The 27,116-nt window shown below is 34.6% G+C and overlaps 3 protein-coding genes and 1 long non-coding RNA gene across 4 annotated transcripts; 1 reads left to right on the forward strand and 3 right to left on the reverse strand.

Annotated features, from left to right (window-relative positions):
* The first annotated feature begins 823 nt into the window (after window positions 1-823).
* On the forward strand, window positions 824-5,897 carry LOC133697090 (protein decapping 5-like). The gene is made up of 8 exons (XM_062119438.1): window positions 824-1,189; window positions 1,785-1,885; window positions 3,004-3,075; window positions 3,153-4,169; window positions 4,779-4,844; window positions 5,044-5,244; window positions 5,344-5,454; window positions 5,532-5,897. The coding sequence occupies exons 1-8, from the start codon at window positions 1,021-1,023 to the stop codon at window positions 5,694-5,696; spliced, it is 1,902 nt and encodes a 633-aa protein (XP_061975422.1). The 5' UTR covers window positions 824-1,020; the 3' UTR covers window positions 5,697-5,897.
* Window positions 5,898-7,971: 2,074 nt separating this feature from the next.
* LOC133695623 (uncharacterized) lies at window positions 7,972-8,920 on the reverse strand. Its single transcript, XR_009842505.1, has 2 exons — window positions 8,285-8,920; window positions 7,972-8,179 (listed from the first exon to the last, which is right to left on the reverse strand). It is a non-coding gene; the product is annotated as an uncharacterized LOC133695623 (long non-coding RNA).
* A 189-nt stretch (window positions 8,921-9,109) lies between these two features.
* On the reverse strand, window positions 9,110-10,470 carry LOC133696692 (clavaminate synthase-like protein At3g21360). The gene is made up of 3 exons (XM_062118959.1): window positions 10,105-10,470; window positions 9,618-9,871; window positions 9,110-9,515 (listed from the first exon to the last, which is right to left on the reverse strand). The coding sequence occupies exons 1-3, from the start codon at window positions 10,468-10,470 to the stop codon at window positions 9,170-9,172; spliced, it is 966 nt and encodes a 321-aa protein (XP_061974943.1). The 3' UTR covers window positions 9,110-9,169.
* A 7,906-nt stretch (window positions 10,471-18,376) lies between these two features.
* LOC133696858 (clavaminate synthase-like protein At3g21360) lies at window positions 18,377-19,678 on the reverse strand. Its single transcript, XM_062119144.1, has 3 exons — window positions 19,313-19,678; window positions 18,825-19,078; window positions 18,377-18,722 (listed from the first exon to the last, which is right to left on the reverse strand). Exons 1-3 carry the CDS (start codon window positions 19,676-19,678, stop codon window positions 18,377-18,379), a joined length of 966 nt encoding a protein of 321 aa, XP_061975128.1.
* Window positions 19,679-27,116: the final 7,438 nt, after the last annotated feature.

The raw sequence follows: 27,116 nt of genomic DNA on the forward strand, positions 1-27,116 counted from the left end.
AGATGAACTTCGGAATCTCACATGTCAAGCCCATGCTGAAGAGGTCCAAGACCACTAAGTTTTGCAGGCCATGCCACTCTAGGCCCTCAAGGGCTCTTCCAATTGGGTTGTTAGACAAGACCATTTCTTCCCAATAATACATCTCCTGAAGTGACTTGGTCAATCCATGAGAAAACCCATTGTTTATCGTTGGTAGGTTCCCTTCGAGCTGATTGTTGCTCAAATCTAGCTTTAGGAGTGGAGTCAGATCCCCAAGAGGCAAAGGGAAAGGCAAAGGCAAAGACCACTAAAATTATCAGAAATCCTCCCATGAAACCAGTTTGCAGCAAAGACTAGCCTCTTCAACTTGATCAAGTTACCAACAGTTCTTGGTAATTCACCACTCAAATTATTTTCTAGTAGCCCTAAAGACTGGAGCCTAATTAGGCTACCGAGGCTGGTCGGAACTTTTCCAATGAGACCAGGGTTTGTACGAAACTCTAGTGTTTCCAAGTTTCCTGCAAGTTTTTCCCAGTTCTTGCCGAGGATAGTTATTAGATGTTTGTGGGGGGAGAAACAAAGCATTTTAAAGAAAGTTAAGAGACTTTAGGTGCGTTTTAAAAAGATTTTAAAAAATATTATTTTAATATATTTTTAAATAAAAAATATTTTAAAAACTGGTTTGGGCACTTACCTGAATAGAAACTATTCCATCCCACCAAAAATGTACACAATGACAAATCCAAACACTACCGTGGGCCTCTCTCATTGGTCACCATATAAAACCCCAGCAAAATTACCAAAAAACCGCACAAATCAAAACTGTAGAGATATTATTATTATTATTTTTATTATTATCCGCTCGAACCCGATTATCATCACAATCAAAAACCTAAAAACCCTAGTCCCTCTCTCCTCCCTGGAGTTCAAAAAATTCGGGCCTTTTCTCTCAAATAGATAGATACATGCGCGGGTTCACGTAAAGGTGGGAATTGTAAGTGGAAAAAAGAAAAAAAAGAGACAAATTGAATCGATTAGATTATGGAAGCAGCAGAGAACAGTAACAACACAGCGTCAACGTCGAGATCCAGTTCGACGGCGGATTCTTATATAGGTAGTTTGATTAGCCTGACATCAAAGAGCGAGATCAGATACGAGGGTATTCTTTACAATATCAACACTGATGAGTCCAGTATTGGATTGAAAAACGGTACCGTTTTCTAATCTTGTCTGGCAAGATTTTTGGGGGTTTTATTTTTATTTAATTTTAGTGATATTTTGTGGGTTCTAAATATTCTGCTGATTTGGTAGCTGATTTGACTTGGTCTCACTGTTTGACCAGTGGTTCTTTTTATTTTTTGGATGCAAAAAACATATAAAAAAAATTGAGTTGTTAACGATGTTGTGTTAGATTTTATAGTAAGTTGCTAGCGGTAATTCTATCAATTAAACTTATGTATTAGCTTCGATGGATCTTCGTCAGGCCGAGAAAAAAAGAAAGAGAAGCTTGCGATTTGATGGGTGTTTGGGTCAATTTATGTAGGTTCGTGTGAATCATGCACCGAAACACATTTTTTTTTTTGTTTTTTTACAATGCCGTGAAATGTTTGCTGTAGGGTAGTTGTGTAAACAAAAGTTACTGCAGGTGGTAATAATGTGTTTTGGTTTTTGTTTCCCTAAGTTTACCAGGGAGATAGTTTTTGGGTGATCATTTTGATGTTGCAACCTGTTTCGTTTATATATATGGTTATTTTGATGTTGCTTTGTTGTGGTGCATGTAAATTGTTCTGTTTTCATGTTGGCAGTGCGGTCGTTTGGAACAGAAGGGCGGAAAAAGGATGGTCCACAAATCCTTCCCAGTGATAAAGTTTATGAATACATATTGTTCCGCGGAAGTGACATCAAGGTATCTAATATTGTAAATACATGTGAGAGTGACTATTAACAAAATTTCAATCAAGCTTGAGAAAGAAACATTACTGTTCTGTGTCTTGGTTGTGTGGCTGTCATTAAAGATCCGTTCTTTTATTCTTGGTGAAATAAAATTACAGCAAAGTTCTTTATGTTTTGATTACCTGTCCGATGATGTTATAGCCAAATAGTTATCGCTGCTTTTTATTGGTGATACCTGCGTGTAATGAAAATCTCAAGTTTGTGTTTAATGACTGTTTAGTTTCTAAATTGTAAGTATCGTTGCACCATTGCTCCAATCACTGATGGCACTAGCTGTTTATGCCTTTATGGTCCTATGTGCTCACTGTTTCTACCTCAAGTAATATGGCTTGATCACGAGGGATGTCTACTATTTGATGGGTTGGAGTGGGATTTACAAGTTGGCATCCCATGTATTATGTTAGGAATTGATAATAGATTGAAAGATGATGCTGAAGTCTGTAGGGACTTAGTTTTTTTTCGAGTTGGTTGCCCAATTCTGTTCCACTTAGACTGATTCTTCATCGATAATTACTGTTTTGTCAAGATCCTAACCGACTCTAATAGGTACTCTTGGATCTCGGATGAGTAATCCTGTTAAAGAATTTCACTACTGTTTTCAAGTAATACTGTTCCTAGTTTATATCCTGGGAAAGGTCTTAACGTAACTTCCAGTTAAAATGAAAACTGTCACCTTTCATATAAAAAATCACGTGTCCAGTGATCAAAGGTTAAATAAAAGTTTCATTTTTATCTTTGATGAATTGTGAAAGTATTCAAATGGTGAGAAAGCTTTCCATATCATCTGTCCTTGCAATTGTCGGGTTGATATGTGGGTCTCCCTTTCATGAAAAGAACATGATACTCAAAAGATTTTTTCAGTTATCTCTCATGTAGCAACTCACAACTGGCTGTCTCTGCTATTTGGGGAAATATAAAAGAAAAAAGGGTTTTACATTCTTGTCCTTTATGGTTTTCTGGATCACTTAAAGGCTGACATGTTTCTTTGATTTGATAGAGCTTCCGTATCGCTTTGATGAGCAATATTTGCTGTTTTTAAACCTGGATGTTTACTTTTTATGTTAATTGCAGGACTTACAGGTCAAGTCTTCACCACCAGTTCAGCCTGCACCACATATAAACAATGACCCAGCAATCATACAGGTAAATGGAAGTGAGATTTTAAGTTGTGATGCATCAATCCTATCCCTCTCTCTTGAAAAGCTTTGTCTCTTTTGCAGTCTCATTATCCTCGTCCTTTCGCCACCTCCACTGGTTTTCCTTCAGCTGTTAGTGGGTCTTTAACTGATCTTGGATCCCATAATGGACCAGGGGGACAACCTGCTACGAATTTCCAAGGCGGGATGCCTTTATATCAACCTGGAGGGAGCTTAGGAACTTGGGGAGCTTCACCTCCTCCTCCAAATGCAAATGGTAGTGGCCTTGCTATGCCAATGTATTGGCCAGGTTTCTATGCCCCCCCAAATGGGCTTCCACATTTACACCAACAATCTTTGCTTCGACCACCACCTGGACTGGCAATGCCTTCTTCCATGCAGCAACCGATGCAATACCCCAATTTCAATACTTCTTTACTCACTGGAGTCTCAAATTTACCTGGTCCGAACTTGCCAGTCTCAACCTTGCCATCTTCAAACTTACCGATTTCAACCTTGCCAGCTTCTTTGCCAGATGTTCTACCTCCTCTACTTCCTGGCATCGCTAGTTCCCTTAATTTCACATCCCATTCTGCAGTGCCATCAACTTTGCCTTCATCTGTACCTCTAATGCCCTCTGCCTCTCTGCCTTCTGAAACATTACCCAGTTTGATGCCTGATAAGATTCCTAGTTCTGCACTTCCTACAACCAATTTAGGCGCTAGTTTGCCAGTGCTATCTCCTTTGACAACTTCCAGCCCAGATTTAAACACCATCGCACCACCAATCTCCAACAAGCTTAGTTCAATTCCTGGCCCAACAATGCCTTATCAAAGCACTGCACAATCTGCACCCTCTGGTGTTTTGGCATCCAATTCTCTTCGCACAGAAATACCAACACCAATTCCTTCTTTGGTAACCCCTGGCCAGCTATTGCAGTCAGGATCACCGATTGTTCCTTCTACTCAGCCTGTGCAAACAGCCCATAAAGATGTGGAGGTTGTTAAAGTATCACCAGTACCAGAACCATCTGTACCAGTCACCACAGAAGCTCAGCCACCAATACTCCCATTGCCTTTTCCTACACGTGCTAGCCATAAGGTGCGCTTCCCGTACATGCATTCATACAGAAATACAATTACTGTAGATATTAATATATATATGTGCATGCATGCCAATTAACTTTATATGCTCCACAGTTGATACATGTGTAACCAACTCCACTCTGAAGTTTCTAGTTAAGCTTCTTGTTTTGGAGGTGATGTCAATGCTTTTATCTATGAATATTTGAATGAGATCAACTTATCATATGGAAGGATTTGCTGCAACAGTTCAAAGTGCTATAACCTTTCATCCTTACTGGAACAAGTTGTTTATGAACCCCATAGTTTTGGGGAAGTCAAGTTAATGAGCACCGCAGAATAATTTTCATACCCTTCCATTAGCTATAAAGAATCCTCTAAAGCACCTCATCTTGTTGAATTCCTTCATCATCTTCACAGTTTGCAAATGGTTTTCAGTAGGCTAGTTGTATGGCCTGTTACATTAGAATTTTATTAATTACAGGTTTCTTTGGAGACCTAACTATATGCTTGATCATTACATATTGTGTTGGCTCTTTTTGGGAGTGCTTTGTTTCCTTTGGATGCAATAGCTTAACTGCTTGAATTAGGGGGTTCTAACACATCTCTACTCTGTTTTCTTTCCTAGCCAAATGGGGCTACTTTTCATGCCCGCCATGGTTACCATGGACGCGGAAGAGGAAGAGGATATGGGGTAATTCTTGATTTATATTTCCTTTCATTCCTGAAGAGCAATATACCTTTCCAGATTTTTGTGGTCATGACATAAGGTCTTTTATTGTTCGGCTGATTGACTCTTTTTGCGAGGACAATGTCTTCATAGTGAATTTTTAGTTGATGTCATCAATGTACCAAGCGTTTGACTTCATGGAATTTGAACATCTCTTGTGCAGAGTTCACGACCACTGACAAAATTCACTGAGGATTTTGATTTTATGGCAATGAATGAGAAGTTCAAGAAGGATGAAGTTTGGGGCCACCTTGGCAAGAATAACAACAAATCTCATTCAAAGGATAGAGAAGATGGGGATGTCAGTGGTGAAGATGATTTTCAAGATGAAGATGAGGATGAACTAGCTAAGGTTGAGGCTAAGGTAATACTGCATTCTCATGTGTTGCACTTATGCTGAATATATCTTTTGTTTAAGAAAGTTATTACTCCACCCACACTTTATTATACTTTGTTCCTGCAGCCTGTGTATAACAAGGATGACTTTTTTGATACCATCTCATGTAATGCGCGCGATCTTGAATCGCAAAATGGAAGGACAAGATTCTCGGAGCAAATGAAATTAGACACAGAGGTGAATTGATCTTGGTTCCTGACCCTTACAAGAATTTGCGGAGTCTTATTCTAAATTTTGTTTGTTTGATTATGCAGACATTTGGTGACTTTTCAAGGTATCGGGGAGGACGAGGTGGTCGTGGTCCTCCACGTGGTGGTCGTTTTCATGGATCTTATTATGGAAGGGGGAATGGGTATGGCTATGTTGGGAGGGGCAGGGGCCGGGGCTGGGGCCGGGCCGGGCCTGATCGTGCTTCTTAGTTAGCATTTGGTATTTTGAAATGTTATAGCCAGGTCCTTGTGCTCATGAAGCAACAAAACTAATTTAGGGCTATGCTCTAGGGATTGTGGTTTTCCTTATTGTTTAGAGAATAAGAAGGTAGGATATGCTCGATGTCTATTGGTGTTCCCATTGCCTAACAGTCCTTTAGTGAAAGCTAATTAAACAGCAGTTTATATTAACTTTGAAGGTCACTTAGTTTAACTTTTGGGGATACCTTGTGCTTGTTTAATTTGCGTTTGCATTATTAATGGCTCTCTAATGGTCTTGATTATTGATAAGCCCTTTTTTTGTTTCGTTTTTCCTAAATGAAAGCTCACATGTTTATAATTTGGGTTTAAGCCTACAGATCAGTCAGTTTTGTGAGCAATAGTGATGAACAGAACAATGAACAAAAGAAATCTCTTAAGCCTATAGCAGCGGTAAGCTATATTTTAGTTTCGTTTATAAAGGTGATATATTTCTTAAGCTGGTGACATCTGAAGATTAAGAAGGACCACATTGAGGAGTGCTGAGTTTACTTCATGGTTCAAGCAGGAGCCAGGGCGGACAACATTTTAGCTTGCTTGGGCAATTCGCTTGCTTGGGCAATTCACTCGCTGCTAAGCCAGGGCAGGTCTGACTTAAACGACACTTTCATCTAGTGGTGTCGTCTTTCCATGCCTTGAAAGTTGCAAGGCATGGATCGGCATTCAACCTGTACACGTGTGGTTGAGTCATTCAACCTTTGTACATGTTTTACCAACCGTCTAAATAGCATTTGTGCTTGGTAGAGATTTGTCTAACCTGGTCACATGCATCTTGTTCTCTTTTTTCTTTCCCTTTTTTTTTTTAATAAAAAACGTTAGACGTTAATTAAGTGTGTTTTTGACTTTGTGATTGTATTTGTGGCTGTGGCTAAAAAAAAAATAGGTTAAAAAAATATTTTTGGTTGTGGTTTTTTTAAAAAGTAGGTTTAAAAAAATATATTTTATTAAATCTATTGATATATTGATTTTTGCATACAAAATAAATAAAAGCATCTCTCCAGTTTATTTTAATCACAAAATTATGATTTGAAATGTAATTATGTGAATTTCATTATAAAAAATAAAAGTAATTTGATTAACTAAACTAATTTTTGACATGGTTAGAGAACAAAAAAGAGCTTTTACAATACTCCTAGCTCGTTGAACATCATGCATGCGTGTTTCCATCCATGCTGTCTATATTTTAATTAAATTTTAGTTAAAATAATTAAAAAATATTATTACATTCATGCTCTTTTAAAATTATTTTAGCTAACTAAAAAAAAAAATGTTGTTGTTGTAAATCAACATCAACAATACTCCCTAAAATTAACAACGGTCAATGCAAGAGAGAAATGATAGCCTTCAAATTAACATCAGTGCTTGTACTTGGATTGTCAGCACAAACTGCAATAATTTTTTGTCTTTACTCCGTGTTAAAATGATGAGGTGATTTAATTGCTTGCTGAAGAAAAGAATTATCAATGGTACAAAACCTGAAACTTTCAAGTATCAGTGATTCAATTTGCTTCACAATTCCAGGAGATTACCTGGTCAATCATAGGCACAAGTCCACTGGCCTTGGCCGGCAGAAAACAACCAGGAAGGACAAGCTCCTACTCAGATCAAAAACACAGTTGGACCATAATTTGGGAAATTCAAAGCAATCAGGTTCAGAAGAAAAAAACATCGAGCGGAACCTAGGATTTAAGATTAATAAATATCAAACAGAAATCGAGTCACCAACATGAATACTAAAACATCCAAGAGAGCAAAGGACATTGAGCTCTAACAATCAAGAAACCTTGTGTATGTCCATCTGGACCCTAGGATCCTTAAATCCAGAACAACCTGCAATTGCTAAAATGAGATCTTTCAAAAAAAATTTGGACTTTAAAGTACTTGTCTAAGGCTCTAAAATAGATGTACACTTACCACAAATGAACTTAGCTTAGCGGGTTAAGCACATAAGTAGAACAAGAGAAACATATAGTAGTGAACTCAGGATCGGATTTTTGTTTCTGTAGGACCAAGAACATGGAATTAGACATGGGGAGCAGGTTCCATAGGAGCCTAAAATTGCTGAGTTTAGAAATATTTCTTTTAACAGGTCGACATGCCTCGTGATTAGATAGTCCTCCCTGAAACGTCATCATAAAAACTTTGTCAAGAGGGGAAACTATGACACAATTTGCAGTTACAAATTTGTTTTTCATCGTATATGTTTCGGACTGCCATGATGGAATCATTTGGGAACAGTCTAAAAATCAGCATTTATTCACCAAACAAGCTCCAAGTAACAATACAATTTGCTGGGTCTCAAAGGAAATGCGAAAAACTAGTGCTCGTTAATGTTTCTCAAAAAGAGACGCCCATGGATGTCTAGCTGAGGAGTTGTGGGATCCTCGTTTAGACCTCTGAAGAAAAAGTCCATATTTGTCAGAAATCAAGGTTACCTGCACAAAGAGAGGAAAGAGCATAAAGATAAACGCCTTCATCATCTTATGAACAAGAAAAGATAAACTTCCAAATATGAAATCAAACTCTTGAATTGTCTTTACCCAGAAAAAAATATAACCCATTTGACTTCTAGAGAACCCCATTACCGTGGGCCTTTCATTTGCCTGCCATCTTGTCCAATATTTGCCGAGCAAGTGCGACTGCGCTATCACCACGGATCCAGATGAACTGTACGATCGCCATCGTTGAACTGTTGATGTTGATTGGTAGGAAACTTGAAGCCAAGAACAAAAGAGAAAACCCAGATGCAATGTACATTTTTTCCCCGCAATCTTCTCCTCTCTCGCGCTTTCTCTAAAAGTCAATTGAGGAGTGCTACAGTACTCGCTATATATAGCGAGTACTGTTCATTTTGCTAGTATAACTAGCCAAATAGAGAGCAACAATGTTCAACTTTTTTCCACTGTCACTAGCTATTAGAGCTAAGGATTGGGTTTAGCTAGCAAGGGTGTGGATGCTCCAGTGAGTTATTATCCAGAGTTTTTGGCTGTTGGAAGAAGCTGCCAAGGACATAAGCCAGATAAATGCAAAGCCGGCCCAAAGCAGATCCTATCCTAGGGTGTGTACAAAGAAACACACTCGGCCGTTTTGACTTCCGTTCCTCTTTTGTCTGTTACAAAATTCTAGTGCGATGCAATAACATTTTCTTGGCAAATGAACAAGAATTTAAGGTATAGTTTATAACTATTTTGCTGTTTTATTGAAGGATTGGCGTGTGGAGAATCATCAGCAGCCAACGTTTTATTTTCAATTACAATAACCAAAGGAAAAATAAAAAAGAAGGTATTACATGGATGTAATCTGACGTTCCCTCTCTTCCAGTTATTCCATAAAACAGAATAAATGCTAATTACTATGCATGGAGCGATTTTGCAGTAGTATTTTAGCACACCACACAATTATTATAGCTAGCAGCTATGCTGAAGCTACTTGCAAGTAGCAACAAGGACTTTTCTAGGTGGCAAAGATGGCCTCCTTCCATGAAGCAAAGCCATGTTATCAAGGAAAAGGACATCACCCTTTTCCCACTTGAATTGGATGCTCTCTTCTTCAATGATTTGCCCACACCTTTTCACAAAATTTTCTGGTATCTCTGTTCCATCTGCTAACATAGCCGAGCTGGACTCCTTACCATGCATGCCAACGACTGTGTTGAACCACATTCTCCTCCCTTTTCTTCCATCAAACACTTTCGTTAATGATCGAGGACCCAGTATTGTCTTCACTCCTCCATTAGGCAGCCACTCCATGTCCATCCCTAGAGCCTTAGCCCTGTCACACATTTTTTATGATCGTGTTCCGAGTGTATTACACAAAACGGTATCATTTGGAAATTTGTTAAGAAAATAACAAAGATAATGTAGATGTGCATACCTTCTCTCAGCCTCTGCCTTGTCTGATGTTCCGAAAGCATCCTCCCAACCTCTACCTCTCATCGATGATGTATCGTCTTTGCTAAGAGCTGTGAAAGTGTACTTCAGTCCTTTTGCCTCAACTTCTTCCACTGCTTCAGGGAACTCTTCTAGCATCCTTTCTGTAACTCTAAAGCTTGGAACAAAGGGTGTCTGTCCACCTTCTGGTGGGGGTATTTCACAGAAAAGCACCACTTTCTTCGGAGATTCTTTTATCTGTCAAAGTTAGACATGGTAAATGTCGAAAACACAGCACAAGATTCCAATGATACAATTCATATAGATAGTCATGGAAAATTTCTCCTTGGATTTATTGTGTTTAGTGTTTACAAAACCAAAAGACATTGAGGGAGTCGGGATAAGGTTGAGTTTGGCTAGGATGGATCAAAGTGGAGTAACTGTTAATCTTATATAAAACCTTTCCTAAACTGTGGCAATATTTAACTTACCAAAACCATTTCATGGTGGTAGTATATGAATTCCGACAGGGGTCCCTCATTGGCAGTCCATATGCGTTTGTACACTTGTGTCCGTGGCGCAGGCCCTATGTAACGAATGTCATCCCAGCCAAAGGCCTCAATAATATCATTGAAGTCCTCAGCATTCTTCACATCAAAACCTCGAAGCAGAACAGCACTGTTTTTTATGAGCATTTGCTCAAACCAGTCCTTGTTCTGCTTTAGAGCTGAGATTAATGACTCTGTGTCACTCTTGTTGGGTTCCGGGGGTTGCAGCACTAGTGGCATGGTTTCACCATCCACCACTTTCTGGCCCTCACATTTTCCTACCTTGAAGTCCTTGTAAGAGATTTCCATTTTTTTCTCTCTTCTCCTGTTCTTTGTTAATTTGCTTCCTCTTAATTAATCTTCACTTCAAAATGGGGCGCTTATATATAGCATCATGCTGGAGTTGTATTAATCGTAATGTTGTACAGGGAATCACGATTAGTTGGCAGTTTCCCAACTAATGGAGATTCTTTCATGTCGTTTTGCGAGTGAAAGCTATCTTATTATTGGAGAAAAACTTATGGCTTTAGTCCTACATTAGTTGTTCAATTCCTGAGATTCATTTGGTCTTCTTACCCGTATGATTGTTTCTTGGAGTTTCCGTTTTGTTTTGGAATACAGACAATCAATGTTGTAAATACCTCGAAGACAACAATGTTCTAGCATTCAGGAATCTACAGATTGGTTAGATATACATGGGAGCAGACAACAACGTAATTATAACGATGAAAACAATGAAGATCCCCATCTGAATGGAAATACCGTCCTTCCATTCCATGTAAAAAACAAGCGATATGCTTCTTGCATTTTACTTGGAAGAACAAGGTTTAAGTGCTAAAATGTGGCCACCTGGAATCTGGGGTCCATTAACCATTAATCTTCACATATGGTTTGTGAGCATACTAAAATTCCTGTCTCGCCAGATCTGATTGGCCATTCTTTTTCTTTCCTTCACATCCCTTCTGGTAAGGAGGGTCAAAATTGAAAAAGAAGAGCACAAAGTGTAAAGAAGAGCGGCATTTTAAAAAATATGGCAAAAGATTCTACTTCTAAAAAACACTAACTTTGATTTTTCTCCCATCACTATGGTTAAAATCTCCGGAATAACAAGCAACGTATCACCTTTTTCTTAGGAAAAATTAGGGTAGATCTAATTAAAAAAAAAGAAGAGCACACACAGATATGTTTGGTATTATAATGGGTGTTACGATTGTGATTTGAAAAAAGTTATTTGATAAAAAAGTACTATTTGGTTAAAACTGTGATTGAAATTGAGGTTAAACAAAAAGTAGTTTAATGTATTTGGTTAAAAGAATACTTTTTAAATTGAGGTTATATATATATTGATGGTTTTTAATTTAAATATGATAAATTTAACTAATACTATTACATCATGAAATAAATAATATTGATATCAAATATTTTTATTGTTCTATTAAACTATGTGCAATTTCATCACGTACGCAATCTATCCAATAAAGACTATATTTTCCATGGTTTCTTAAGCGCACAACAACATCAGGTAAAATATCATCAAGAATAAAATTGAAATTGCGATCAAATTCTGCAAATGCTACGTTATCAAATGATCTTCTTCTAATTTTTTTTAAATAAAACATAATTAAAAATAAAAATAAAAATTGAATTTTTTTTAACTGGATCAGACCCGACAAGAACAAAATTGGGATTGCGATCAAATTCTGTAAATGCTACATCATCAAGCGATCTCCTTCTAATTTTTCAAATAAAACATAATTCAAAAAAATAATTTTTTTTTATTGGGTCAGATCTGGTTCAATACATTTAGTTTTAGACCGGACCTGGTCGAACTGGAAACACTCTACTGTTCACGTGAACAGCGAAGAGCCACACACCACTTTCATATGAACAATGGAGTGCACTCTCAACTGTTCACTTATGTGAACAGTGAAAAGTGCAGCTCTTCACTTTAAAAAAATACAGCAAGAAGCATGAAAACATTGCTTGCGTAAAACTGCAGGTGAGACATTAGATTTTCGTGGGTCCCATGGCCAAAACACAGCTGCTGAAGATAACCAAACATTATGTTATTGAGTTTGACAAAAAACACAGAAGCTAACGCAGAGCCAAACACTCTCTAAGAATATTTTTCAAATTGAGGTTATAAAATAATTAAAAAGATATTTATTAATATTGATGATTTTTAATTTAAATATTGTAGATTTAATTACTGCTATTACATTATGAAATAAATAATACTTATATAAAATATTTTTTATTGTTCCATTAAACTATCTACAATTCCATCACGTACAAAATCCATCCGACAAGGACTACAGTTTCCTTGGTTTCTTAAGCGCGTAAGAACACCAGGTAAAATATCATCAAGAACAAAATTGGGATTGCGATCAAATTCTTCAAATGTTACGTCATAAAGCGATCTCCTTTTAATTTATGTAGTGTCATTAAATAATATTAAACACTAGTTTTTTTTGAATAAAACACAATTAAAAATAAAAATAACAATTCATTTTTTTTTAATTGGGTCGCACCCAGTTCAATGCATTTAGCTTTGAACCGGACCCGATCCAGTCGGAACATTGAAGAGTATCTCTACTGTTCACGTGAACAGTGAAGAGTGAATTTTCACTCTTCACTGTGGAGGCAGAAAGGAGAACACGGGCACGAAGCAATTGTAAATAACTTTTCACAAACTGAGGTTCGACCTCAGTTTTCGAGTGGGATCCACAAGAAAAAAAGTATGGTTAGTATTAACCAAGTATTTTAAATCAATGTTCGCTTTCAACCGCTACCGTAGCCGTAGTGCCCAACTGTCACTTACTCTTATACTCTTATAGGCCACACATAGGCTTGATTTTCTGATGTAATAGTTGTCATTAGGTCTTAGAAGAATACTAATTCAACATCAAATTCTGGGGTTATATCCCTAAGGATCAAATTGCACCAATTCTTGTTCGTACATGAAGCAAACAGTATCAAGAACCAGGTTGGTTGACAAATGAATTTTGGCATCAACAACACTTTCATACCTATTAGAAACTCTATCGAAAGCTATCAGAATAGTATAATAAACAAGGCCTGAATAAGTTTTTGGGTTTAGTAGCAGTCAACAAACAACATAACAAAACTTTGATTAAAAAAATGCAAGTTTTAATCTTGTAATGAGTAGAGGAAAAATAAAATAAAATTAATTGAAGTTATAAGACAAGAAAAAAGAGGCTAGTTCTAGTATTGTTTGTCCTGCTCTAAAAGCATACCAGGTTTGCATTGCACCGTCAAGTTTTCCTGAAAGGTAAAACAACAATTAGTTGAAAAAATACATATTATTAGAGATAGAGAAAGGATACAATAAATACATGGAGGAGGAGGATTGCTCCTCACCAGAGTGGTCTTTTTTTTGTTTTGTAAGAGGGAGTCGCCACCTAGTATTATGGTCACTAGGAAACCTAACTGGTCTTTTAGAGATTCTAAGGTAAGGGACTGGTTGCGTAAAGGGATTAGCACCCCTAGTACGCCCTACCTAAGGTAAGCTACTTAGTGTTTGGTTTGCTTTATAATCTGCTATGGTGTTGGTGTTTTCTAATCCCATCAGTTTTTCTAGGTTTGATTCAAACTAAATTTATTAAGATAGAAATCCAAGGAAGTTCCATGTGCTTTAAAAGCTCATTTTCCCCTTAGTTTTTCAAGAGTTTGCAACTCATAAATCGCAAGGAGGAGGGATAAAAATTTAGAAATCTAGGGTGCTTTAAAAACCTATTTTTTTTGTCTTAGTGTTTTATAATCTCACAGCTCGTAAACCGTGGAGTAAAAAATTGAAATGTCCTCGATTATAATCAAGGCTTCTTTCAAGGATTTGTGCGGATTTATTATTCCTAGAAAATTATTTTGGATATTTATCACTCCGGGTTTCTTTATCCAAATATTAACAGTGAATAATAACAAATTATTCTCAATAATATTTTGGATATTCGTCCTTTAGGGATTTCTTTATCCAAACATTAGGGGTGAATAATAGATGAATTCCCCCCTTTAAAATAAGATTTTTTATATTTTTTGGAATATTGGTCAATACCCTTTGAAGTTTTACAAACATGTTGTAAAATCCAGAAATGCAAGAAAATAATTTTTGTTGTGTTTAAGAAATCCATGCGAAAACACATTTTCAAAACTTCCAATATTTTTTGTATAAAAAAAAGAACGTTCAAAACATGTTAGGGTATTGGCCGTATGCAACACACAAGAAAACATTTTTTAAAAAAAAACCACAAGCATCGCAACTAAATACAAGAATTGCAATAAAAGGTAACCAATCATCACATATATTCTAAAATTTACAAGAAAGCTTAAAGCAATTAAAAAAAAATCATAACTGGAAAGAAATAAAATTGAATTTAGTGACAGTGTTCATTCCCATAAACCCATTTTAGTGACAGTGTTCATACCCACAAATCCCTTTCTTTGACAAAACTAAAACCTGCTTTAAATCCCCCATGCAGACAGCAAGAAAGAAAGAAAGAAAGAAAAAGCATGCTCTATTCATGTACATAGAAAAAAAAAAAACCATGGCCGGCTAATCTCTCAAGAAGCGGGAAAAAAAAACAAACATAAAAGGGAGCTGATGATGAAGAAACAACAGCTCCCCTCCCACGGTTTCTTATGAACTAGAAAGAAAAAACGAAACAAGGAACCCGCAACTCTAACACAAAAAAATCTAAACTCACAGCCATGGGAAGAAACAGAAGACAAGCATTCATTTTATGGCAAAAAGGAAATAGAAAACAAAAGTGAAAAGCCAGAAGACAAAACAGTTGTTTAAACATCAAAACAAATACCTGCAGGTCTCGCTGAAATGGTTTACTGCAACAACTGAAATAAAAACCAAGCGCACGTTGCTTTCAAAGTTTATAGCAAAACCCCCTCTCCGTCTTGTCTTTTTTTCTCCTCTTCCCTCACAGTAACTCAAGAATGCAAGAAAGAAACTCTCTCTGTTTTTCTGCGTTTTTTTTCTACTGCCTCTCTCTTGCATTTTTCTTGTCTATCTTTTCCTATCCTCTGTCCCGTTCTCTCCTTTTCTCTTATTTTTCTGCTCCCTTTTTTTGCTCTCTTTCTGCTACCTCTTGCTAGGTCATTAGAGGGGTTTATATATAGTCTAACATATCTCTATTTAGGAAAAATCCAATGCATTAATTCTAGGATGCAAATCCCTGCTGATGTGCAGTAAAAAAAACGCAAAAAGGAAACTGAAATATTCTTATTCCTATTCTGATTTTCAACACTTAATTTCCATTGATCAAAGGGTGGTACATCTCCTTTCTTTCCTTCCATAGTTGGGACCATAAGGCACCAGTTGTTTCCTTTGAAATGAATCAATAAAACGTGGTCTCAAGCTCTCCAATCAGCAAGACAAACATGGAAATAGCAGGAAATTTGCAGAGGAAAAAAAGGAAAGAAATCAGATGGGTAAGGGTGAATGCAGGGTCTTATTTTCCTTATTCGGTGTGGTAAAAATCCTGTCATTTATGATGATTCAACCCCCCTTTCCAACTTTCAATATCATTTTTCAATTCAATCCCTCATTTTAACACTTTTCGATTCAGTCCTTGGTAAAAAAAAAATCCTTCAAATCAGTCCCGCGAACTTGGGCTATATCCTTCCCGCGGCAGAATTTTCTGCCCTCACGTTAGATATTCAAATGGGAGTATCTTGAGCTTCTAATATCGAAATCAAGTGATTCAAAAGCCCAAATTCATCTACGCGTCTAGGAATAAAACTTTGATGAAGAAGTCGAAGTGAGATAAAATCTTTTTATAGAACAGAATCTAGCAGTAATTTGGTTGGTCAAAAGGTTTTTGATCTGACAATATTGAGCATCCAAATCTGCTCTAAGAAAAATGATCCCTAGGACCTAATAAAGGTGTACGCCAATTTTTCAACATGTAATGAGTGACAGGGTATACCTAGGATGGTCAGATATCGTACGAAACTGAGTCAGAATCAGAGCCTAAGTTGGAACAAAAAAATTGCGACAACAGCAGAACTATTTTTTTAGTGCAAATTCTGAGGGATTTATTCAACCTTAAAGATCAGATAAAAAGAACGAATTTAGCATTATGAAGACTCCTGATCAACCTAAGAAAACCTGATGATTTTGGTAGTAAAGGGGAAGGATAAAAAAAGAAGAAAACAGCTCAAACAAGGTTTCAAAACACAAAATATTTCTTTATGTGCGTTTTGTCAATCTTCTGGCGAATATGAGCTAAACTCTTACACTCTGTTCAAAAGAGGTATACATCGTCTCCAACACGTAAGGTCCAAAATTGAGTAACAACACTCCACTGTTCCAGTCGAATTGAGTTTTGTCCAAAGCTAAATGTATTGAACCGGGTCCGACCCAGTTAAAAAAAAGTTCAATTTTTATTTTTATTTTTAATTGTGTTTTATTCGAAAAATTAGAAGGAGATCGCTGATGACGTAACAATTGCAGAATTTTATCGCAAACCCAATTTTGTTCTTGATGATATTTTACCTGATGTTGTTGCGCGCTTAAGAAACCAAGAAAACTGTAGTTCTTGTCGGATGAATTTCGTACGTGATGAAATTGTAGATCGTTTAATGGAACAATAAAAAATATTTGATATCAGTATTATTTATTTCATGATGTAATAGCAGTAGTTAAATCTACAATATTAATTATTTTATAACCTCAATTTGAAAAGAATTTTTTTAACCAAATACATTAAACTACTTTTTGTTCAACCTTAATTTCAACTATAGTTTTAACCAAGTATATATAAATACCAAACCAACCTCAACCAAAAATACTTTTTTGTAAAACAATTTTTTTCAAACTATAATCACAAAAACTATCATAGTACCAAACACACTTGAACCTCAAGGGACGCAGTTAAACGTGTTTCTTCATAGAGCTTTACAAAATCGTCTTCATTCTAAACAGGTCATAAATTGCAGCAGTGTTTCGACTAATATTGTATATATATATATTTTTGGATTCGAGGAAATCCCATCTTCCGGAAAGCGTACTTTGTGGGTCCAAGTGAGCGAGTAAAATCCCGGCTATTCCAGGCTCTTACAAGAGCCAATATTGTATATTGTTAATACATTAATCAAAACCAAACCATTTGACCATGGAAATCTTTGCAAGAAGACCTTACGAAAATATAGGAACTTGACCTTGAACTTTCCATCAATATGAATGGAACTCATGCATACATGGCTCAGAGAGAAAAACTCGAGCCATCACTGTTTCTTTCTTTCCTTCTCTTTTTTTCTTTTTTTGTTTGTTGACGATTATTCAGCTTCTATTATTCTTCAGAATTAACATTTTATGGACTTTTATACAAGGTTTCCATAGTTGAAAATATGGATTGTGGAAAAATGATACCACATTAATGGAGGAAATTGATGCTGGTCTTTCCTTTAGGCCATTCGTCAGAAATTACTGATCTTTGAACGTTTGACAAACCTCATATTAGTCCTGCAACCATGTAGAGCTTCTCGTGATTAGATAGCCCTCCCTTGAAACGTCATCATAAAAACTTTGTCAATAGTGGAAACTATGACACAATTTACAGTTACAAATTTGTTTTTCATCGTATATGTTTCGGACTTCCATGATGGAATCATTTGGGAACAGTCTAAAAATCAGCATTTATTCACCAAACAAGCTCCAAGTAACAATACAATTTGCTGGGTCTCAAAGGAAATGCGAAAAACTAGTGCTCGTTAATGTTTCTCAAAAAGGGATTCCCATGGATGTGTAGCTGAGAAGTTGCCAAGGACATAAGCCAGAGAAATGCGAAGCCGGCCCAAAGCAGATCCTATCCTAGGGTGTGTACAAAGAAACACACTCGGCCGTTTTGACTTCCGTTCCTCTTTTGTCTGTTACAAAATTGTAGTGCGATGCAATACCATTTTCTTGGCAAATGAACAAGAATTTAAGGTATAGTTTATAACTCTTTTGCTGTTTTATTGAAGGATTGGCGTGTGGAGAATCATCAGCAGCAAACGTTTTATTTTCAATTACAATAACCAAAGGAAAAAGAAAAATGAAGGAATTACATGGACGTAATCTTACGTTCCTTCTCTTCCAGTTATTCCATAAAGCAGAATAAATGCTAATTACTATGCATGGGGCGATTTTGCAGTAGTATTTTAGCGCACCACACAATTACTATAGCTAGCAGCTAAGCTGAAGCTACTTGCAAATAGCAACAAGGACTTTTCTAGGTGGCAAAGACGGCCTCCTTCCATGAAGCAAAGCCATGTTATCAAGGAAAAGGACATCACCTTTTTCCCACTTGAATTGGATGCTCTCTTCTTCAATGATTTGCCCACACCTTTTCACAAAATTTTCTGGTATCTCTGTTCCATCTGCTAACATAGCCGAGCTGGACTCCTTACCATGCATGCCAACGACTGTGTTGAACCACATTCTCCTCCCTTTTCTTCCATCAAACACTTTCGTTAATGATGGAGGACCCAGTATTGTCTTCACTCCTCCATTAGGCAGCCACTCCATGTCCATCCCTACAGCCTTAGCCCTGTCACACATTTTTTATGATCGTGTTCCGAGTGTATTACACAAAACGGTATCATTTGGAAATTTGTTAAGAAAATAACAAAGATAATGTAGATGTGCATACCTTCTCTCAGCCTCTGCCTTGTCTGATGTTCCGAAAGCATCCTCCCAACCTCTACCTCTCATCGATGATGTATCGTCTTTGCTAGGAGCTGTGAAAGTGTACTTCAGTCCTTTTGCCTCAACTTCTTCCACTGCTTCAGGGAACTCTTCTAGCATCCTTTCTGTAACTCTAAAGCTTGGAACAAAGGGTGTCTGTCCACCTTCTGGTGGGGGTATTTCACAGAAAAACACCACTTTCTTCGGAGATTCTTTTATCTGTCAAAGTTAGACATGGTAAATGTAGAAAACACAGCACAAGATTCCAATGATACAATTCATATAGATAGTCATGGAAAATTTCTCCTTGGATTTATTGTGTTTAGTGTTTACAAAACCAAAAGACATTGAGGGAGTCAGGAGATTAGATTGAGTTTGGCTAGATGGATCAAAGTTGGGTAACTTTTAATCTTATACAAAACCTTTCCTAAACTGTGGCAATATTTAACTTACATGAACCATTTCATGGTGGTAGAATATGAATTCCGACAGGGGTCCCTCATTGGCAGTCCATATGCGTTTGTACACTTGTGTCCGTGGCGCAGGCCCTATGTAACGCATGTCATCCCAGCCAAAGGCCTCAATAATATCATTGAAGTCCTCAGCATTCTTCACATCAAAACCTCGAAGCAGAACAGCACTGTTTTTTATGAGCATTTGCTCAAACCAGTGCTTGTTCTGCTTTAGAACTGAGATTAATGACTCTGTGTCACTCTTGTTGGGTTCTGGGGGTTGCAGCACTAGTGGCATGGTTTCACCATCCACCACTTTCTGGCCCTCACATTTTCCTACCTTGAAGTCCTTGTAAGAGATTTCCATTTTTTTCTCTCTTCTCCTGTTCTTTGTTAATTTGCTTCCTCTTAATTAATCTTCACTTCAAAATGGGGCGCTTATATATAGCATCATGCTGGAGTTGTATTAATCGTAATGTTGTACAGGGAATCACGATTAGTTGGCAGTTTCCCAACTAATGGAGATTCTTTCATGTCGTTTTGCGAGTGAAAGCTATCTTATTATTGGAGAAAAACCTATGGCTTTAGTCCTACATGAGTTGTTCAATTCCTGATATTCATTTGGTCTTCTAACCCGTATGATCTAAGATCAAGAATTGTTTTAGTTTCGAGTTTATTTTGTGTTTATAAACTGATTTTTGGATAATTTAAGATTATACACAAGGTTTTTTAAGGTGTTAATGATGTTTTAATTATGGGTATTCTGGATAAATAAATGGATTGAAAATTAGGTTTCTACATTCAAAAAACACTAACTTTGATTTTTCTCTCATCACTGTGATTAAAAATCTCCGGAATAACAAGCAACGAGTCACCTTTTTCTTAGAAAAAATTAAGGTAGATCTAATTAAAAAAACGCTTAGGCTTGATTTCCTGATGCTAATAGTTGTCATTAGGTCATAGAAGAATACTAATTAAGCATCAAATTCTGGGGTTATATCCCTAAGGATCAAATTGTACCAAATCTTGTTCGTACATAAGCAAACGATGTCAAGAAGCTGGTTGACCAACGAATTTTGGCATCAACAATACTTGCACACCCTTTAGAACCTCTATCGAAAGCTATCAGAATAGTATAATGAACAAGGTCTGAATAAGTTTCTGGGTTTAGTAGCAGACAACAAACAACAGAACAAAACTTTGATTAAAAAAATGCAAGTTTTAATCTTATGGTGAGAAGAGGCAAAAAATAAAATAAAAATTAATTGAAGTTATAAGACAAGAAAGAAGAGGCTAGTTCTAGGATTGTTTGTCCTGCTCTGAAAGCATACCAGGTTTGCATTGCACCGTCAAGTTTTCCTGAAAGGTAAAACAACAATTAGTTTAAAAAATAGAGGTCAACTGTTCTTCTTCATGATCTACATGCGTCGATTAATGCCGGCTGTCCTTGTATGCAATTTCTGTCTCGAGCATTTGGCACCATTTGAATGGATATAGCAGGTGGCATCTCCATCGTCTTCGTCACTAGGATCCTTGATTTAACCCGCCAGGCAATGCTCCTGTCACAGAAACTATGTCCCCACCTCAAAGCCTGGCCCTTTCTTTTTCTTGGTTAATTAAACCCATGTCTTGTCATAAGCTGAAAGGGTAGCTTAGCTTCATTAGCAAATAGCTTTTAACATCCACTTCCGGTTGTAAATTTGATTACCTTAGTTAATTATAAGAGGGGAGAGCATCCATCGGTTTCAGCCCCAAATATACAATTAAACCGCGCCTTGCAAGGTTGTAATTTTTAGTAACGGATATTTATATTTTTTAGAGTATTTTTTTTAGAAATATATTAGAATAATATTTTTTATTTTAAAAAATTTATTTTTAATATCATCATATTAAAATAATCTAAAGCTAAAAATTATTTTTTTTAAAAAAATAAAACACTACCTTCGAGACCAACGGCACAGACGTGATGTTAATTGCGACTGGGACAGTTCAACTTCAATATATTAATTATTTTAGGTTATCTGTTGAAATAAAAAATTAAAATTGAAGCGGATATCTTTTTAAGAAAAAATTAATAAACCAACCTTTCTAGTCCCAAGGTCGTCTATATTTTTTGTTCTTATTTTTTATTATTTTTTTACAGTTAAATTAATACCCTCACTCTTATTTTTTAAATTATTAAATTTTACTTTTTTAAAATAGTAATTGATGTTTTTTTTTTAATTTTAAAGAGATTGTTGTGATTTATCTTTAAATTTTATCCTCTTATATTTGATATAGATAAGTTGCTTTTGTATGATGCTTTTATAAGAAGAAAAATCATTTATTCTTAGTAATCAAAATTAACCTTTAAGATAATATAAATAAAAAAATATAAGATAAAAATGACAATCAAAGTAAAATATTGCATTCGTGTTCATCTTTTGCTTTTACTTAGAATATCATCCTTTTGTTTTAATATTTGATTAGTGTTAATAACTCTTATTTGTTTATTGGTATATATATTATTTAGTTTATTTTATCAAGTATAAATACCATCTTTATCTTTTTTAATTTAAAAAAACTATGATATAAAAAAATTAACATTTATGTATTTTTTTCTTACATTAAGAATTAACCTAAATTCTAATATGCATTATATTGTGCAAGTCATGCCATTAGTATGAACAAGTAATTTTATGGTGTTAATGAGTAACCAATATCTTCTTATTAGTTATTTCATTAGACATATTTGAAATAGCAGCTACCCAAGCCTGCGTGTTAAGAAGACTACTATACTTATATTATATTATATGTGTATTTCTTGAATATCTATATCATGAAATTATTTTATATAATTTAAGTATGATAAGTTATGTAAATTTTATTTTTAGTATTATTAAAAAAAAGTTTTTAAAATCAATTTTAATACAAATTGATTAATATATAATATATTTAACTAGCAAAATTGGGAGTTAAGATTTTTTTATATCTCATCAATATTTTAATATCTTTAAAGAGTTTTATATAAGTTAGATATCATTAATTATGTATGTGTTATTTTAAAACGCAAGATTTTATAATATAAATATATTTGAATATTTGAATTTATTATATATATATATATATATATATATATATATATATATATATATATATATATATATAAAACACGGCAGCGTAATCGGCTAATGTTTTACTAATAAATTAAAACATAAACAAGGCCGCGAGTCATAACAACTACATTTAAATTACAATCATTGATGTTAAGCAAGATCCTACATTTAATATCCGATAATTGCCTTTGAATTTGACCTTTATATATATATATATATATATATATATATATATATATATATATATATATATGAAATTATCATCAGGACAGTTGCCAGGTTTCTGTTCAGCAAAATTAAGCAAGATCCTATATCAAGCAAAAACAGAATTGAAAACATCCCCTCATTTCTAATCTATTCATCATACGGTAAATTCTTGTGCTTGCAAGCTGCAACAAGTTTCGATTTTCCATAATGTCTAAGAATTTTGTATCCAACAGCCAGCCACTGAGATAAACTCTAATACACTTATACTAAATGTTTATATGTATATCAACAAGTTTTTGATTTTCCATAATACTTTTAAGAATTTTTTTCAGTCCTTTTAGAAGGGAAAAGACTGGAAAAAGAAGAAGCCATGTGAGACAAATATCATGAAACTCCTACACTTACTGACATTGGTGTTTCGTCCAAGCCTATGGACTTGGATGGGTGCGAGAAATCCTTTGAATTCACTGGCAACGAACTTGCTCTTGAGTTAAAGTTTAATGAATGATTGGCTTGAAACTTGTGCAGGATTTGAGTGGCAGCAGCAGCAGGCGCTTCCACAAAGCCACTACATGGATCATAACGAATCCCAGGAGATATTGCTGTGCATCTTGTTTAAGTTATCCACAAGTTCCGAGACCATGGGCTACAGATGGGCCGATTTCACCGTTCGTATAAATAACTTCGGAAATCTCTGATTTCTTCTGCTCTAGGTAATAGGACAGCAGAATATAAGTCGACAACCTAGGCCACTTTCAAATGCAGCACTAACAGCAGCCATTTTCCCATGCTTCTGAGTCCATCGTGCAATCACAGTTGCTTTGGTAACCTAATAGGAGTATAGGACTGTAAAACAAATTTAAATCAGGGCCAGGGTTGCACCAACAAATTAACTACCTCCAGCTTATTGCTGAGAATTCTGAGAAAGATACCCGTAAAGAATAAAACTCTGATATGAGAAGAGAGTTTGTTGGCTACTTTTTGTCTTCTGAGGATTTATCAGTGCATTGATCTGAATCAAGTGGTTTTGGTTCCGGATATATATGCCAAAAGTAGTAAAAAATTTAATTCTCAACAGCAGATACTCATAATTATTTAGAAACCAGTGGTGATGAAATGACGAGAACCGCTATTCAGAAAACAAAGATAATGGACGGCAACAAGTCTAGAAAACCAGAATGCTTTCAGACTGCCGGCAGCCAGTCTTTCAAAGTACTTGGCCATTTAGCCATCACAAGCTGATTTAACCTGTAACTGATACTTTAAAAAATATTACCAATTGATATGAATTATAAAGTGCTCTCTCATGACCATCAAACACAGCTGACTAGGTTAATTTCATGTCTAGAAAATTAGGAATCTACTGCCAAAACTTATAAGAGTGAGTGTTTCGTCTCAGTAAAGCAATGCATGCATAAGCTACCAGAATCTCTACTGCCACATGAATGCTGATAAAAGAAAAATAAAGTGACTATTCAGCACCGCTCACAACCAGGGGCGGAACCAGGGGGAGGCGGGTAGGGCCCGGGCCCCTGCAAAATATTTTATATTTTTATATTTTTGTGTTTAAATATAGAAAAAGCAGTTGACAGATTAAATGTCTACTGTAGACTTAGAACGAGGCCTTCAACTGCTTATATTTTTAACCTTTTCTATTATATAATTCCAGCTCCGTCCCTGGTCACGCCCCCTAATTATTTGTTCTTGCTCCGCCCCTGCTCACAACAGCAACCGTTCTGGGGTGATCAGTACTATACTTTGAAAGCATGTAATTAGGGCGCGTTTGTTAACGTGGTGCACGTTGCCAAACGCATCCTAAGACAGCGCTCTTGAACTTGTCGATGGTTTTCATCAAGGGATGCAGTTAAACGTGTTTCTTCACAGAGCTTTACAATATCGTCTTCATCCTAAACAGGTTCCTAAAAAGAAGAAAAATTATATTGTATCAAAAACAAATATTGTAGCTTCTTCAGAGGTCAATTTTCTGTAGGCATCACAAAGAATTCAACATGCAGACCAACCTCCTCTCGTACTTTAATTGCATATATATGTATAACTGCAGCATCTTGAATGGGATCTTCGTTACGTGAAATATATAATTCCAAGCTTGTAAATTAACTAGTGATTGTCTAAATTGAAATATCTTATCTTTGAAAAAAATTAAAGCTATCAACTATACAGTACTGCTGTAATGATCTTTATAGGATGAACACATAATTTATGAAAATCAAATATTTCTCTAATTGTACATGTCCAGCAATGCATATGACATTTTTGGCGAGGACTTGACAATTTGTGGTTACGGATACGTTAAATTCATTATCTAAAACTATTTATTCATTCTTTTAATATTCAAATGAGTAAAAAATATTGTGCAAATTTGATTTTAAATTATAAACTTCAAAGTATATATTATTAATCATTAAATCTTAATATTTATTCTTAAAAAATTTCATAGTTCTGATATTTTCAATGGAATGTGAATGTTCTATTTTATTAAAACTAGTTAACGATGCAATGTAAGATTAGAGAAACTCATGTGCAAGATAGAAGATAACAAAATAAAACTTTAATTATAACGATTAGAGAACCATAGATATTTAAACACCAGCTTTTTGGTCAATGAAATAAGAGAGTACAAAAAAACATCAACTTTTTTAAGCAACAAATAATTCCGAACAGTCTCAAGATTCAAGTAGTGTTTGAATTAATGATGAAGAGATTTGAGTTGAAATGTGTTTTTTTAAATTTTAATTTTTTTTTGTTAAAAATTATTTTTTTATGTTTTAAAATTATTTTGATGTGTTGATTTTAAAAATAATTTTTAAAAAAATAAAAAAAATCATTATAATGCATTTCTAATCGAAAGTACTTTGAACCACAACTGCTATCACAATCTCAAACAGACTATTATTAAAAATCAACTAGTCAGTTGTGGCTCGCTGACTTAAAATAAAATAAAATAAAATAATAATCATTAATATTTAAAAAACCAAAAGATAATTCTCTCATAACAAAATATTATTAAGTGTTTTTTTCCTTTTTTTTTTTCAAATTATATATATTTTTTATTTCAATTGCATCCTTCAACGTTATATTTATTGGAGATTAAACTTTATAATTTTTTTTTTAATTTTTTTATGATGTTATCACAATCTTATGATTCATACTATGAGTCTCACTAGTTAATTCGATTGATTAAAGTTTTTCTTTTATGTTTTTTCTAATTGACTTTTTTTTTAATTTTATATTTTAATATTAGGTTGATTTAAATTTAGACTTCATAATTTATTTCAATTTGTTTTCTATAAGGTTATCATCATTTCATAACTCAAGTAACGAATTTAGTAAATTAATCCAGATTTATTCGTGTTTTTTTTATCCTTTTTTAATTTATTTTTCAATTTCAATTACATTTTTTAATATTAAGTTTATTGGGGATTACATTTTTTATCCTTTTTTAATTGTTTTCTATAAGGTTATCATCATTTCATAACTCAAGTAACGAATTTGGTAAATTAATCCAGATTCATTCATGTTTTTTTATCTTTTTTTAATTGATTTTTCAATTTCAATTACATTTTTTAATATTAAGTTTATTGGGGATTGTTCTTTATAATTTGTTTTAATTCTTCATTAATTTATCTCGATTTCATGATCTGGATCATAATTTTAACATGTTAACTCAAGTTGATCTAAATAATTTTATTATTATTATTTCATCATCCAATTATATTTACTATAAATTAAGTTTTATAATTTGTTTTGATTTATTTTTTATATACTTGTTATAATCAAATGACGTGACATGCAAATTAACATGTTAACCAAAATCAATTTAATATATTGTAATCTTAATATTTATAAAAAATATTATTTTAAATATTTATTTTAAATCAAATTAAATTTTCACTAATAATTTAAATTGTTTTGAACCATTCAAATAAAAAAAAAATATATCATTTCAATCACCACATAAATAGTTTTTTTCAATGCAACCGCAGAATGGTGGATTTCAATAGGCTCCTAGGTCCCAAATTCCAAGTCAGTAAATGTTTCTCCAGTTCCAACGGCTATTCCATTAATAAGTAAAGTGCAAATTTACCTTATCCAAATCAACGTATTAATGATCATATTTGTTAAACCTGACATTTTATCTTATCTGAAAAATTCATCAAAACTGATTTAAATTAAATTAAAAAAATATTAATTTCATGCAATCCACTGATATTAGATTTACTCGTAACTAAGTTCAAACCTAATTGAATAAACATTAAAATAAAATTTAGTAAAAAATAAAGCAATATCACTTTAATAAAAATAATTAACCATTACTCAATAATTCAGAATATTGGTCTCGCAACTCTCGGCAAGCTATCTAGGGAATGTTTGGAAACGCGGGATGTGACTGTGTTTTAAAAAATTTTGATTTTTTTTATATTAAAATTTAATATAAATTATATGTTTTGGATCGTTTTGATAAGTTGATGTTAAAAATAATTT

Source organism: Populus nigra, chromosome 6, assembly GCF_951802175.1.
Source record: "Populus nigra chromosome 6, ddPopNigr1.1, whole genome shotgun sequence".
Classification (NCBI taxonomy): Eukaryota; Viridiplantae; Streptophyta; class Magnoliopsida; order Malpighiales; family Salicaceae; genus Populus; species Populus nigra.

Bases quoted from the DNA above. Each gene is read 5' to 3' on its own strand.
- LOC133697090 (XM_062119438.1), top strand. From the start codon at position 1,021: ATGGAAGCAGCAGAGAACAGTAACAACACAGCGTCAACGTCGAGATCC. The intron at 3,076-3,152 runs GTAAATGGAAGT...TCTCTTTTGCAG, and splicing joins ATGACCCAGCAATCATACAG to TCTCATTATCCTCGTCCTTT. The intron at 4,170-4,778 runs GTGCGCTTCCCG...TTTCTTTCCTAG, and splicing joins CTACACGTGCTAGCCATAAG to CCAAATGGGGCTACTTTTCA.
- LOC133696692 (XM_062118959.1), bottom strand. From the start codon at position 10,470: ATGGAAATCTCTTACAAGGACTTCAAGGTAGGAAAATGTGAGGGCCAG. The intron at 9,872-10,104 runs GTAAGTTAAATA...TAACTTTGACAG, and splicing joins ACCACCATGAAATGGTTTTG to ATAAAAGAATCTCCGAAGAA. The intron at 9,516-9,617 runs GTATGCACATCT...AATGTGTGACAG, and splicing joins AAGGCAGAGGCTGAGAGAAG to GGCTAAGGCTCTAGGGATGG.
- LOC133696858 (XM_062119144.1), bottom strand. From the start codon at position 19,678: ATGGAAATCTCTTACAAGGACTTCAAGGTAGGAAAATGTGAGGGCCAG. The intron at 19,079-19,312 runs GTAAGTTAAATA...TAACTTTGACAG, and splicing joins ACCACCATGAAATGGTTCAT to ATAAAAGAATCTCCGAAGAA. The intron at 18,723-18,824 runs GTATGCACATCT...AATGTGTGACAG, and splicing joins AAGGCAGAGGCTGAGAGAAG to GGCTAAGGCTGTAGGGATGG.